The sequence below is a fragment of the Pleuronectes platessa genome, chromosome 20 (genome assembly GCF_947347685.1).
Source record: "Pleuronectes platessa chromosome 20, fPlePla1.1, whole genome shotgun sequence".
NCBI classification, from domain to species: domain Eukaryota; kingdom Metazoa; phylum Chordata; class Actinopteri; order Pleuronectiformes; family Pleuronectidae; genus Pleuronectes; species Pleuronectes platessa.
Genome location: NC_070645.1, coordinates 10,712,754 through 10,726,002, shown reverse-complemented (window position 1 = coordinate 10,726,002; position 13,249 = coordinate 10,712,754). Strand labels below are relative to the sequence as shown.

Genomic DNA, 13,249 nt, shown 5'->3' with positions numbered 1-13,249 from the left:
CAGGGGGCAGCGTTAAATTCAATAATGAGTTTAATTCCTAATAAACTCTGCAGAACAGTAGAGAAAAAAAACACAGATTCAAAGAACATTTATTGAAAAATGATCGATCAGGTCTACTCGATTATTAAAACAAGCAACACATTTGGATTTGTACATGTGGCGCCAAAGCAGCAATATCGGAACTTTCGGTGTTTTGCAATCTCTACAGAAAAAGAGGTCCTCTTGGTTATTTTAACATTTTTGAGACAAATCAAACCTTTATAATTAAGCTGACATTTTTTGCATCAATAGATTGGCCTCTTTGTTCCACACTAACATGTCAAGTTTAGGATTTACACACAAAATTAGAAAACAAAAAACAATAGGTGTGAATTCTGTTTTATTTTTTCTCATTTTGGATTGAAGCGACTGTTTCAGTGTTGATTTTCATATAATAAAAAATGTGTTTAGCAAATTTATAGTCTTTCTGAAAATAGATTCTTTCAGTTTAAAAAAACTCCAGGAATTTTATTTACAACAAAAGCTAAGAATTAAATTCTCACTCCTGACCTGCAATGGTCAAAACCCTAACATCACGTCTCTCTGTAAACTCTGGGCTTTGATTTGCCTTCGACTGATGATGAAACATATGGAGGTGTGTTTTCAGTGATCCATGCAGTTCTCCCCACAAATGTGGTTTCCTCTGGGTTTAAACGTCAGGGCCTCGCTGTTGATGCAGAACCGCTGACCTGTCGGGTCCGGGCCGTCATCAAACACGTGTCCCAGATGGGCATCACACTGCACGACACACACAAACACAAAAAAAGTCAAAACTAAAGTACTAAAGTGACGGTTGTATTCTCAGAAAGATGAAAATCCAAACCTCAGTTGCTTTTATTAAATCTGTTTTCGAGCAGCCGTGCAAAGTAAACGCAACTTCAGCCTCTCAGCTCAGAACGCAACTCACGTTTTTACAAAGGACCTCTGTCCCAGTACTGCCCAGGCTGTTGTCGGGGCGACGAAAGATGGAGGCATGGCTTTCATCCCGCTCCCATGTGCCGTGAGCCTCTTTGAATGCCGGCCAGCCTGTCCCCGAGTCATACTTAGCCTCTGAACTGTCAGGAGAGGAAACAACCTTTCATCAGCACGCATGCATTCAAAGAATTTCAATTATATGTGAATTATAATAGATTGTAGTCCTTGCTTTCTGAAGAGATATCCAAGCATATGTGGGAATAAAAACCGAAATATGTTTTGTGTGCAAAAAAATCCCTTTAATGCTTAGGCCCAATGTTTTACCTGAAGAGCGGAGTTTCACAGCAGACACAGTGGTACATTCCCACTTCGTTATGGTTCAGGTAGATCCCGCTAAAGGGCTGTAACATATATGTTTAATTACAGTGGTATAGGAACAGGCGCACATGATAGTTGAGTAGAAGCAAGATTTTTGTCATGAAATTTGTGTTGTGGTTTTAAAGCGGTTTTGTGGGAACGACAATAAAATGGCTACGTTATTATCCATAAACACACCAAATGTTTGTAGCTGCAGGTAAAACTGGTCTGAGGTCAGTAATACACTGAAGATCAAAGTTCAGTTTGCATGTCAGAGTGAGATAGCGTTTGTTTGACCCTAATTCCTGTATGTGCCTGTTTCCTGTTGTGTGACGGTGGCATGAGGCTGCATTATGAAACTCACCACCTCCGTCTCTTTCTCTCTGGTGACCACATATTGCTCTGGGGTGAGTTTCTTCTGCCAGTCAGTGGTCTCATCGTAACGGGTGAGGGACTGCAAACCTGGGAATGACATGTGGGGGGGTTGCATGTGGATTTGAAGACTATTGGAGGTCATTTAATCAATAGGTTCATAAAGCAAGTGCAAACAACAACAAAAAAAGCAAGTAAACCAACCATCAACAAAACATTAAAACAATGCACCTGCAGGGATTAGCAGCTACAGTTAACTGTGAACACCCCCCACCATCCGCCACGACCACCACCAAAAAAGAAACAAACAAACAAACAAGCGCCAAATAAGGAAACCGAGCGCTACCGTGACATGTGGTCAAAGGACGGATGACGAGAACCGGGATCCTCCTCTGTGCCACCGCGGATCTGGCTGCAGCAACGAAAAGACGAGCGACGAATCGGGACATGGTCACGGCTCCTGCTGCTCCTGCTACTGCTGCTGTGTCAAGTGCGAGTCTAAAGTCAAGATCCAGTGAATCCAGTGAGAGACGAGCGCACTGGCTGTGCGTCGTGGGGACTGTTTACCCGCCGATCTGGTCTGGTCCTCCCTCCGGCTGCTGATACAGGACTGCTGGGTGACAGTCAAAATATAGTTATCTAGGTCAAAGTAAACTGGGAGCGTCGCTTATTTAGTGTTAAAGTGCTCTTATAGTGTCGTAGGTGCAGTGGCTTTTTGGAAAGAAACAAAGGATTATAAAAAGTAGACACATTGGCTGTCATAAAAGTATTCCAGTATTAATGTTAAATATTATCTTTGACAAATTGTAGTTTTCTAAATGTAGTTGTAAATTGTAGTTTTCTAAATGTATCATTATGTCACTTTAGCTGGATCATTTCTGTGTTGAGCACATATCTGCAGGATCTGTATTTAAACACATTTAATAGCGTTTACAATTAAAAAAAAAGAAAATAATGCACATCAGTAGCATGCAGTAATTGGGTGCATCATTGGTTAAGGAGACTGGGACAGCTGAGCCAATCCAACTGCTGCTCCCAAAAGGACTGATCCGGACCAACTGAGGTGCTGTTGTCTTAAGAGACAGACGGATGCCAGAGAGAGGAGAGATTATTTTTACTCTGATTGTAAATTGTTTGATTGTGGATTTCAAATTGATTTTTGTAAAGCACTTTTACGAGTGTTGAAAAGTTCTATAGAAAATAAACTTATTATTAATAAAATTATTAAAGAGGTGACATCAAAAGTTTAGCTTCACACAAATGTTGGCTGATTTGATTTGGGTGGTCAAACGTTAAGGTCATAAGATAGCTTCACAAAACATGTTATGATATCTCCAGTAGGGGAGGGTTTGTGGATGCACCAAAAATAAACAACTGACATCTAATCCTTTAATTGAATGGTATAAAGGTGAACCAGCAATTCACAAGCAATACAAATAAAATGACTGGTCACATATTTTACATAGCGTTCTGGTTTAGTATTTCTGTTCTATATATACTGGTACTGCACAGCAGCAGGGGTATTCCCTGCCAATAGGCTTCCAGGCCTGTGCATGAGGTCCACTATGAAGCGGCTGGGCCCTGAAGAGCGGCCGCCGCTGGAGGGATCCACACCGAAGAGGAGAACCTCATTCCAAGCCCGGTTATACTCGCCCCTAACCAGTGTGCAGCTCATCCCGATGCAATCAGCCAGACACTGACAAAGAGGAGGAGAAAAGATGGAGTATGATAACCTTGAAATATAGGAAACTAGAGCAGGACAGTAAAAGAAGGAGAGTCATTTTATATGTGGCGCAAGGGGTGAATTTAGAGGGTAGACGAAATGTAATGCCTGCAAAGACAATACAGAAGGGTAAGAAAGATGAAAGTTAAAAAATGGCATAGTGGGGAGCTGACAATTCTGTGTGTTAACTATGTCGGTGGTACCTTGAAGAGAAGAGCCCGGTGACGGTAGATTCCTCTGGTGATCAGCCCGATGGGAATAACGTTAGACTGAAGCTGGATCTTGAGCTCGCTGAGGTGCAGCACCCACGGGAAAGCGTGCAACTTCTCCATCTCCACTGCTCCACCCATGGCTTCGCTCACCATCCTTACAACCACATCCATGCACAAGCAACCCATTACAATTCAGAAACTCTGAGCCATTTGGTGTGCAGGAAGTACATCTTGTTTTCATTCATTTCCATGATTCTGGAGATTTAGACAATGAGGACTGCTAATGATTTAATATATGATTTTCTTTGGATGATGTGCAGACTTCAGAGTTCCATTACCTGGCCAAGGCAGCGCACTGCTCCCGCTCATCATCCAGCGAGAGGATGTAGTCTTTGGTTTCTTTAACTAGAACCTGCAAAGAGACGTCCTCCACCATCTTCCACGGTTTCTCTGCAGGAGACACAGGTTGAGTCTCGTCTTCCTGTTGGTCACTGTCTTGCCTCTTCCTGTACAGACAGAGATGTTGTATTCTCAAAAGACATGTGAGCCAGTGTCTTTAAGATTAAATGCCTGTTAAAGATGATCAGAACTTTAAGTTTATTGCACATACATAATTACGGAGGCTAAGTGTTATGCATACATGGCAGCAACTGCAAAAATACAAGAAGAACGGATAACAAGGCTGTGAGGAAAAACTACTTTATTCTTGTCTTACAGCGGCTGAGAGAGTTGATGTACCAGCTGAGAGGGACAACACAAACACCAGCTGCAGGGGAGACCATGGTGAGTGTGATCCTTCAGGATTGTCTTGTTTAATGTTTCTGTGCTTGTTTTGGATCTAATTAAAACACTGATCGTTTGGTTGTTTTTCCCAATTTTTTTTTTTTTTCATTAAGACGTGGTTTGGTTTATTTAAAATCAGTGTTCTGAACACATTTCTCATATTAGTATTGAATTTTAATTACAGGCATTGGAACTGGAAAATTACCATTAAATATTATAATAAGAAGTATTTGCTGTGAGATATATATCTGGATACAATTTGTTTATATTTTCTAGGATATATAGTAAGTTATGCCATGTGGCCTCATGACAGAAGAATAAAAGAAAATATTGATTGAATAAAAGTAAAATAGCATATAGCGCTTTAAAAGAAAGTTTAACTTGGTTCAAACTAAGCCATGTGTGAAACTGCAGAAACCAGCTTGATTAAGAATGCATTGGAAGCTGTGTGTGTTTTCGTGATGTAGGGAGGCATCGTGGACATGAGTTACCGAAAGGGGGAATGTGAATTCATCCACATGCTAAAGGCCTTAGTATGACATGCACATCCTGTGGGTTTTTCTTATTCTCTGTGTAAGTCTGTGTCTCAGTCAACAGTATGTAATAGCACATTCTTTTGCATCTACATTGGTGTGCATGTACGTGCACTTGTGCTTGGACGTGTATGTAGATGTTGAGAAGTCCAGTCCCCTCGATACAAATGCTCCTTTACTCTGCCTTTTTTTTTATCGTAAAGAAAAAGGGATAACTTACCCTGTGAGGCCACACTATTGGGGTACAATGAAGGCAATAGGGGAGAGGGGGGGAGAGAGAAGAGAGAGGAAGAAAAGTAGGGCAACGGATTGGAGCAGACGAGGGGAGGGGGAACTAAGAGCCACAATAAATTGTATTCACAGTGTTGCTAGTAGTATAATGGTCCTCTACTGGTCCTGTTGTCGCTCTGATTAATGTAGGTTTAGGTAATTGTAATAGTTTGGGATTGTGGTGTATATTTTCGAAATTCCAAAGTTAACTGAGAGCTGGAATGTACTTTAATCCAAGATATCAAATGGAAATTGGCATTGGTGTGTTAATGACACTATATTTCTTATGTATGCAGGATGATTATGTACAGTATGTGTTAGTCCATAATAACCTATTATACGCATGTAATTTAATACAATTATTGAATCCATCAAAGCATGATGTTGTGATATTGGACTCATACTCAATCACTGTGTTGACAGCGATGATGGGTCGTTGCTGTTTGACTGGCTGCTTGGAAAATTCCTCCAATGTCAAGATCCTCTGTCCTGCATGAGCCTGAAAGATACAGAGAGAAACCATGTTATCGTCAAAACATAATCTTTGAGGTCATATGTTAAAGATAAGGGGGAACAAAGAAAACCAAGATTATGTTGCTGTGATTACATTACAAATAGTTATGGTTCCAAAATAAAATCAGGTGGTAACTTTTTTTTATTCAACTTAAATCTACATTCCTTGACATTACTTCTGTGGCACATAAACTGCAACAGTGGACGCACCTTGCCGGCATCATAGAAGCCATCGCTAACCACATCAGTGGAGGCTAGATGATCTGTCAGGCTGTATTTCACAGACAAGTTGTACTTGAGCAGGCTGATCATGGCTGACTCGCTGAAAGTGCTCCGGCGTTTCACTGACTGGTTGATTTCCTGAAGCAGTTCTACAGCTCTGAGACACACAAAAACACAACAAACACACAATTAAATTCAGAAATGTGTTGATAGATCTATAAATGAATATGTGTGTAAGCATTTACACAAGAAACCTTCCCTTACTTTCATATGCAACCACATTTAATACTGTCCTATACTGCCACCTACTGGTTTATGAAATTATTCAGTGTTGGTTCTGCATTTCTATGGTATTGCTGAATTGTCGTAGTTTACACTCATAGTCTGACATATCCTTGTGTCATTGTTATATTTCAGTCTTACCCAAATTTGCACATCTCCACAGTGGTGGGCTCATCACTGGCACAGACAATTACTGCCATGCATGCACTCTGTAGCACCTCCTTGTGATAAGAGCGCAGCAGATTGACCAGTGGCTGAAGGCCTCCTGCACTCAGTAGCTATGTGGGAGAGGGGGATGGTTTTTTGAGACTCGCAAAAGCATATAACATCGACAATTTATAAGAAACTATTGCTTGTCACAAGTATTTTTAGTTTTTTGGATTTTTGTTGTGGGTTAAGTAAATAAAAACGTAGAAAAATCACTGATATTTCCTTTAAGCACCTCTAAATTTCATTGTATTTTTGTCTTTCAACAAGGCAGAACTCAGAGAAATTTGTAAATCATTAGAAAAACACAAACAACAAACCTCTGCCCTGTCTTCTTCATCACAGGCCAGCGCTGCCAGACACAGTGTGGTGTTGACCAACACCTGTGTATCTGTGGACTTTAAGGGCTCCACCAGAGCCTGTATGACTCCATGTGATAGAATGCTGCTGCGAATGACTTCCTGTTGTGCCATGTTGTAAAGCGTGGCAGCAGCATTGGCTACCGTCTTCGGACAGCTTCTTTTGAGCTGCTGGACAAGGATCGCATGGCCTCCTGCCTCGTACACCGCCCTGCGGGGTACCATAGAAATGTACTGGAGATTTACTTTGAGCCAACAGAACTGGCCAATGCGGTCTCTCACGTTCATATGTGCATACAACATAGATTTTCTATCATGAGCATGGAACACATGTACAACTAACAACAGGAGTTAGGATAATGAGGGGTTGCTATGTGGGAGGTAGAGATAACTGGTAGCGTCCTGAGAACTGAAGACAACAGTAATATTGAAATATGAGGAAAGACAGTGAGAGCTGATGCTGCAGAGAGAATTTGGCTGGAGAATAAAATATGTGGAGGAGTAATGGAGGGGAGTGAGAACCGTGATGAGACAGATGAAGCATTAAGTCATTTGTGAGATGGTGGATAGAACGGCATACTGTTACATTTTAGTGCTACCTCATCCTAAGCCTTTTTATTTTATAGACTATAACTGTACCACTAACTGTTTTACACGTTTGGAAATATGCTATAATTTAAATACAACTTCAATCTCCTCAAAAGTATTAATTGACTGCTTCCTTTTGGGTAACTTACTGTGTAGGTTAATGATGTGTATATACATGCTCACAGCTTGTCTATGACTCACATGTTGCTGAGGTGGTTGTTATGCGTGAGGTTAGCAAGGACATGGGATGCTGCCTCTATCAGCTCCACACATTCACCCTTCAGCCCCTTTACCAATGCAGGGATCCCACCTGAAACACAAATATATCCAGTTCATTCTTTATCGTGGTCAGCGTGTACTGTTGATGATATATGCCGTGTGGGCAAATGTCAACAGTACGTACCCAGCTCTCGGAAGCGCTCTTTACTGGCTAGGTGGAGGTTCATGGCAGCCACAGCCTTGCAGGTAGATGTTTTCACGCTGACGTCCGCCACAGACAGATAGTCGACCAGAACCTTCTCCACATTCTGCTCATGGAGCATCTTTCGATTTTCAGCTAAACGCACACGCCCACACAGACACAGCATCGTTAATATAAAAATAAACACAGCTACAGCTCATAACTTTCAAGCCTACAGTTGAAAAGATAAAAGAAATGTATAATCTCTTACAGCTCTGCGCAAGCCTGTTTATGCATTTAACAGCAATGGACTGGATTTCAGGCGAGTTGGGGGTGAAAAAAAAGTTCATCAGCGTGGTCAGGCCTCCGCCCTGGTGGATGAGGTGCACCCTCTCACTGTCACTCAAATAGTTAGCTAATACGTTCAGGGCCTTAGCATGAAGGTCACTGAGGTCCTGGAAGACACACAATTAATAGTTATGAAAAAGGTATCAGGACATTCAACAACAATAAGCAATATCAGCCAGAATAAAATAATAATAGGCCAGACATACAGTTATAGTGCATCACAAACTCGTAGGAGAAAAGCAGGCTGTTTCATTTATATTTTGAACTGACTTGGGTTTGAGTTTGTCAGGACGGAGGTTTTTAACTGTGATTACTTTATCATTACAACGCTTTGGAGCAGCACAGGGACATGCATGCTTCCACCAAAGGATTTGTTCTGTCCCTCTCACTCACAGACGTACCTTGTTATTCAGGATTTCCATGACCTTCTCGAATCCCTGCTCTTCACTGAAGGTGTGGCATGTATCTTTATCAGTGGTGACATTCATCAGAGTCTCTAAAGCCAGACGCTGAATGACAGGGAAGTCCGACTTCAACAGCTCCAGAAGTGGAGGGATCCCGCCCAACTCATGAACCGCCACACGACACTGGTAGTCCTTTAAATGTAACACAGAGTACAACAGAGGTTAACTTACTATGTTTTACAAATCAATCATGTATTTATTGGCTTTTAAGGAGCAGATAAATGTAACTTTTACTTTGAGTCACCTGAACTAGGTTGAAGATGATCTCTACCGAGTTCTTCTGAACATCTGGGTCTGGACTGGACAGAAGCTGAATTAAAGGTGGTAAGCCTTTGTGGTCAAAGATCTGGGCCTTACATAGAAAATCCAGCGAAAGAGAGGCCAGGCACAGGGTTGCAAACTCTTGGACAACTGTATCCTCTTGAATATAAAAGAAAACAGAAGATATGGGGGAAAAATGTATGTGCTACATAATGATGTATGTAACAAATAATTAGATAAAGGACATTTCTATTTGCTCTGTTTTATTGTTGCTAATATTCAGTGAATATCGACTTACTGGGAGCCGATTCATCTTACAATCCAAATGACTCACCTTCAGGTGATAGTCTGTCGATAATTGATGGAATAACGTCAGTTTTTTTAAGAGCACCCGTAACATCACCTTTCAATGAAAACAATAGACAATGTTAATCTCTCTGTAACGACCAAGCCATGAGCCAGTCAATCAGTCTGTTAAACCAACAAAACTCTCAGTTATGCAGCCAGGCAACAAATCATTCAACAGAGTCAATGGACGGAGGATTATCCGGAAATTGTAATGTCCGTCAGCCAATAGTTACATAATGTATCGTAAGCCATCAAATCCCTCAGTAAGCAAGTCTGCACTGATGACGTATGTTGTGTGACGCACCATGGACGGCCATGGTGCCCAGGGCCATGATGGCGTTGCGTCTGATCAGCACGTTGTTGTGAGCGATGAGCCGACTGAGAGGCTCCAGTGCACCCAGCCCCAGCAGAGAAACTTTGTTCTCATCTCCTAGCAACAGGGGGAGACAGTGAACAGGAAAAATCAGCACACAGCTTCAAGAGATGTGGATTCATTGTGAGTGAAGACAAATTGTGACTTGTGTTGTGACTATGGGCTATACAAATAGAATTGGATGGATTGATTGAAGATGTGAGGAAGAATATAACAGAAGTGGGACCCACAAAGCAAAAATATGACGGGGTCTCACATTACTGTGCTGCAAAAAAATCTATATGTGTAAAATACTTGAAATTACTTGAAGCCCAACCAGGGTTTCTAATTTGAATTGCTGTGTGTATGTGTGTGTGTGTGTGTGTGTGTGTGTGTGTGTGTGTGATTTGTCAGCAGCACCTTTCTCTGCAAATATATAGATTGCTTCACTGGCTTTAATCAGGATGTCCTCCTCTGGTGAACTCAGCAGCAGGACCACTGTTTCTGGGGTTTTGCCTTCAAAAGGAAGAGCCTCAAACTGTGAAAACGAAGAGGGCTGCATCATTGATGTTTTCAGGGTTTGTGCAGCTTCAGTAACAGTAACTTTCAGTAACAACACACATTTCACAGGAAGAGAAGGCTTTCATTATCAGTATCTCACCTTGTCCTTGGACGGAGTTTCACACCCCTTCTTCGCTTTCTTCCCCATTCTGTGGCCACTTTAAAAAGACCAGTAAGGGCAAGCTCAAATCGCAGCAGCGGGAGCTCGTAGAGGCACTTCCATTATCAACAGAAACTGCCACTGATATATAAAGTCACATGTCTGTGATCCAACACTGTTTGGAAGCAACTGACTTTGATACCACACTGTTTAGTAAACTGTGATAAACCAAAGGAGAAATGTGCATTGTTATCCTTGCCTTGAATTCTACATAAGATCGTGATTAACTCCATGATAGCATTGATGCACAGAGATACCACTGCTCATGTAGCAATTTATGACTACAACTGTACCAAAGTAGATGGACATACCTCAAAGGAACAACGTTTTTTCCAAAGGGTAGGACCAGGCACACTGTTCTCTCTCTGAATAAATGTGTGTTTTTGTGTTACAAGACAGCAAAGAGATACTCACAAAATGTTCCCATCCAATTGTATACAAACACAACAAGCAGCTACTGACCTACTACTTTTTAACCAAGTTTTATTCTCATGTCTTCCGTAGTTCAGTAATATTGTTATATTGGCACAGGCTGGCTTATCCTGTTTAAATAAAGTGAAATGTACTGATATTGAAGCAAACTGTTATTTATACTTTCCTGGCTTACCAGTAATTCCAAGAACATCTCCACCAAGGCTACCAAGTACAACTGAAGGAGTCTATTGTAATGACATATTTTGTTGCTGATGATACATTTTTTAACCTTAAAAATGGCTACAGAGCTGCAATAACAGACACAAACACAAACAGCAGGTTTTACATGTGTCAAAGATAGCAAAGCTTTTGTAGTCAGGACTGGATTCAAGTGACTTTAATATTTAAAAAACTTTGAAGTTCAAAGGCACGAACATGAATGATACATTCATAACAGCGTCTGTCTCTGTTGCCACCGGAAGTGCCTCTACGAGCTGCCGCTGCCACGACTTGAGCTCTCACAAATAGACACTGAATTAAGAAAACATACATGTCAACTCCGGGTTTGTTGGTTAGCTTCGGTTAGCTTGCAGGGAGGCTAGCCGCTCAATTCGTGCTCACTGGAATTATCTCTATAAACTGCAGTCGTGGATATTACTAGTTCAACTACAAAGCGAACCCAACAACGTGGCTACACAACACAAAGAGGCAGAGGGCGACTTACCTGTGTTTCCAACCGAAGGGAGATGCTGATTGACAGCAGTCAGCATGTGAGCCGAGCAGAAGAACCAGAGGAACCAGAGGAACCAGTAGTCAGCATGTGAGCCCAGCAGAGGAACCAGAGGGAACAGAGGAGGTCCAGTGTTTGGGAACAGGAGGTTGACCCTGCGTTGCTAGGCAACCTTTGCTACGTTGGGCTAAATAGCTCAAAGTTGACTTTCAGTTGGTTGATGCATTGTATAAAAACACTGCATCAACCAATGATTATTTCATCTCACTGCTCCAATGTTTCCTTTTGTTCTTCTACTCCCACATGTTTTACAGACATCTTTAAACTGTATCGTTATATCATATGATTAAATATGTGTGTGGGCAAAGAGAACAAATTGTAAAAAAAATATATATAAAAGGAGGTGCGAATTTGAGCATATTAATTTGCCTGAATAATAGTAATAATGATCCTTACAATTTCATTGGGGGCCTGACTGTCTGTCAGTTCTTTTCAGTGCTCTAAATATTAATAAAATTAGATTAAATCTCCAAATAAATAAGAAAACCGGTCAAATAACACATAACAAACAAGTTAAGTCAATTTTGATGAGAATGAATAAATAAATTGAATAGCCAAATATGATTAATGATGACTGGTCAATAACTTAAACCAGGGTCACACGAAATAATTGAATACAAAATCCATTGAAATAATGAATGAACTAAAATACAATGTATTTTAGTCAATCTGGGTTTGTGTGTTGATGGATTAATATTTACATTACAAAATTGACATTTACAGATTGGACTCCTTCCTAATATGAATAGTAGGAATATTGAAAAGTCACAGTGGAATTTTTATGATGTGTGTATGTCCAGGGATGGAGATCGGTCCTGTGTGGGTCACATTGAGGTGGAGTCTTAAAACAAATGAACTCTATAGCATCAGCAGCACACGATGAGTCTCTTGTTCATAAAGTGAGGCACTGCCATCTATCTCAGCAGTGTGAGCAGAAAGCCAACGTCCTCTATAGACAGTGGTAGAGTGGGAGACCATCACTAGGCAGCCTGAAATAAGCCCCTGATTAATCTCAGCTAAAGCAATCCATATTATGGAGGGGAGGGGGGGGGGGGTGATATGCAGGTTATTATTCTAATGCATGATTAGATGAGGCTAAAGTGAACATGTGCACACACAAACACACACACACACATACCGATTTATATGCCCACCTGCAAATGCCACTGTGGTCATGTGGTCCATCGCTGAAAGACAAACCTTGAAAGTTCTAATGACACCTTTTATGGACGATTGATTTGATTGCCCCACAAGGCATTGACTAGTATAATGACTTTTTTTATTATTTATTTTATTTTTATGAAAATTTAAAGCAAATTTGGCTCCTTTTTTTAATATGGCACTCATAACTTCCTCATTTTAAATATTATTTAAAGATATTTCAACTCACACTTGTTCATGGTGACCCATATTATCTGCAAGTCAACTTTCACAAGGTTTTACTCACTTAAGTTTCATCCTAGAGAAAGGACACAGACATTAAAAAATAAATCCTGAAACTTGACTTGCAGACAGTGAGGGTCGCAAAGGACAAGAGTGAGGTGAAATATTTGTGTCACCTCGCAAATATTGTTTATATTAATATTTAACATGAGCAAGTTATGAGTGCCATATTGAACAAATAGCCAACTTTGCCTTTAATGTTGTAATAATGAACATATATAGAATATTCCATTTCATTATACATATCAATGTCCTTTGGGGCAATCAAATCAATCATCAATAATAAGTGTCATCAAAACTTTCAACGTTGGTCTTCGTCCTCCAAGGACTTAA

At 40.7% G+C, this 13,249-nt stretch overlaps 2 protein-coding genes across 5 annotated transcripts; both read right to left on the bottom strand.

The window, feature by feature from the left end:
• Positions 1-73: 73 nt before the first annotated feature.
• msrb2 (methionine sulfoxide reductase B2) lies at positions 74-2,324 on the bottom strand. The gene is made up of 5 exons (XM_053412305.1): positions 2,030-2,324; positions 1,676-1,773; positions 1,279-1,355; positions 947-1,094; positions 74-777 (listed from the first exon to the last, which is right to left on the bottom strand). The coding sequence occupies exons 1-5, from the start codon at positions 2,130-2,132 to the stop codon at positions 643-645; spliced, it is 561 nt and encodes a 186-aa protein (XP_053268280.1). The 5' UTR covers positions 2,133-2,324; the 3' UTR covers positions 74-642.
• A 204-nt stretch (positions 2,325-2,528) lies between these two features.
• armc3 (armadillo repeat containing 3) lies at positions 2,529-11,568 on the bottom strand. Of its 4 annotated transcripts, none has more exons than XM_053412300.1 (17): positions 11,408-11,534; positions 10,210-10,267; positions 9,969-10,086; positions 9,501-9,626; positions 9,183-9,251; positions 8,832-9,007; positions 8,525-8,719; positions 8,047-8,230; positions 7,779-7,931; positions 7,577-7,685; positions 6,749-6,998; positions 6,363-6,499; positions 5,928-6,096; positions 5,609-5,703; positions 3,957-4,124; positions 3,610-3,772; positions 2,529-3,379 (listed from the first exon to the last, which is right to left on the bottom strand). In XM_053412300.1, exons 2-17 carry the CDS (start codon positions 10,255-10,257, stop codon positions 3,173-3,175), a joined length of 2,367 nt encoding a protein of 788 aa, XP_053268275.1. In that variant the 5' UTR covers positions 10,258-10,267; positions 11,408-11,534; the 3' UTR covers positions 2,529-3,172. The 4 variants fall into 4 exon arrangements, with proteins under 4 accessions (XP_053268275.1, XP_053268274.1, XP_053268278.1 ...); XM_053412299.1 differs by having other exon boundaries at positions 10,210-10,350; positions 11,408-11,510; XM_053412303.1 differs by having other exon boundaries at positions 9,969-10,064; positions 11,408-11,485.
• Positions 11,569-13,249: the final 1,681 nt, after the last annotated feature.

Excerpts from the sequence above, each read along its gene's own strand:
- msrb2 (XM_053412305.1), bottom strand. The coding sequence starts at position 2,132 with ATGTCCCGATTCGTCGCTCGTCTTTTCGTTGCTGCAGCCAGATCCGCG. Across the intron at positions 1,095-1,278 it reads TGTGAAACTCCGCTCTTCAG|TTCAGAGGCTAAGTATGACT; the intron begins GTAAAACATTGG and ends CTCTCCTGACAG. Across the intron at positions 778-946 it reads CAGAGGTCCTTTGTAAAAAC|TGTGATGCCCATCTGGGACA; the intron begins GTGAGTTGCGTT and ends TGTGTCGTGCAG.
- armc3 (XM_053412300.1), bottom strand. The coding sequence starts at position 10,257 with ATGGGGAAGAAAGCGAAGAAGGGGTGTGAAACTCCGTCCAAGGACAAG. Across the intron at positions 9,252-9,500 it reads GGGCACCATGGCCGTCCATG|GTGATGTTACGGGTGCTCTT; the intron begins GTGCGTCACACA and ends TTTCATTGAAAG. Across the intron at positions 6,097-6,362 it reads GTGGAGATGTGCAAATTTGG|AGCTGTAGAACTGCTTCAGG; the intron begins GTAAGACTGAAA and ends TGTGTGTCTCAG.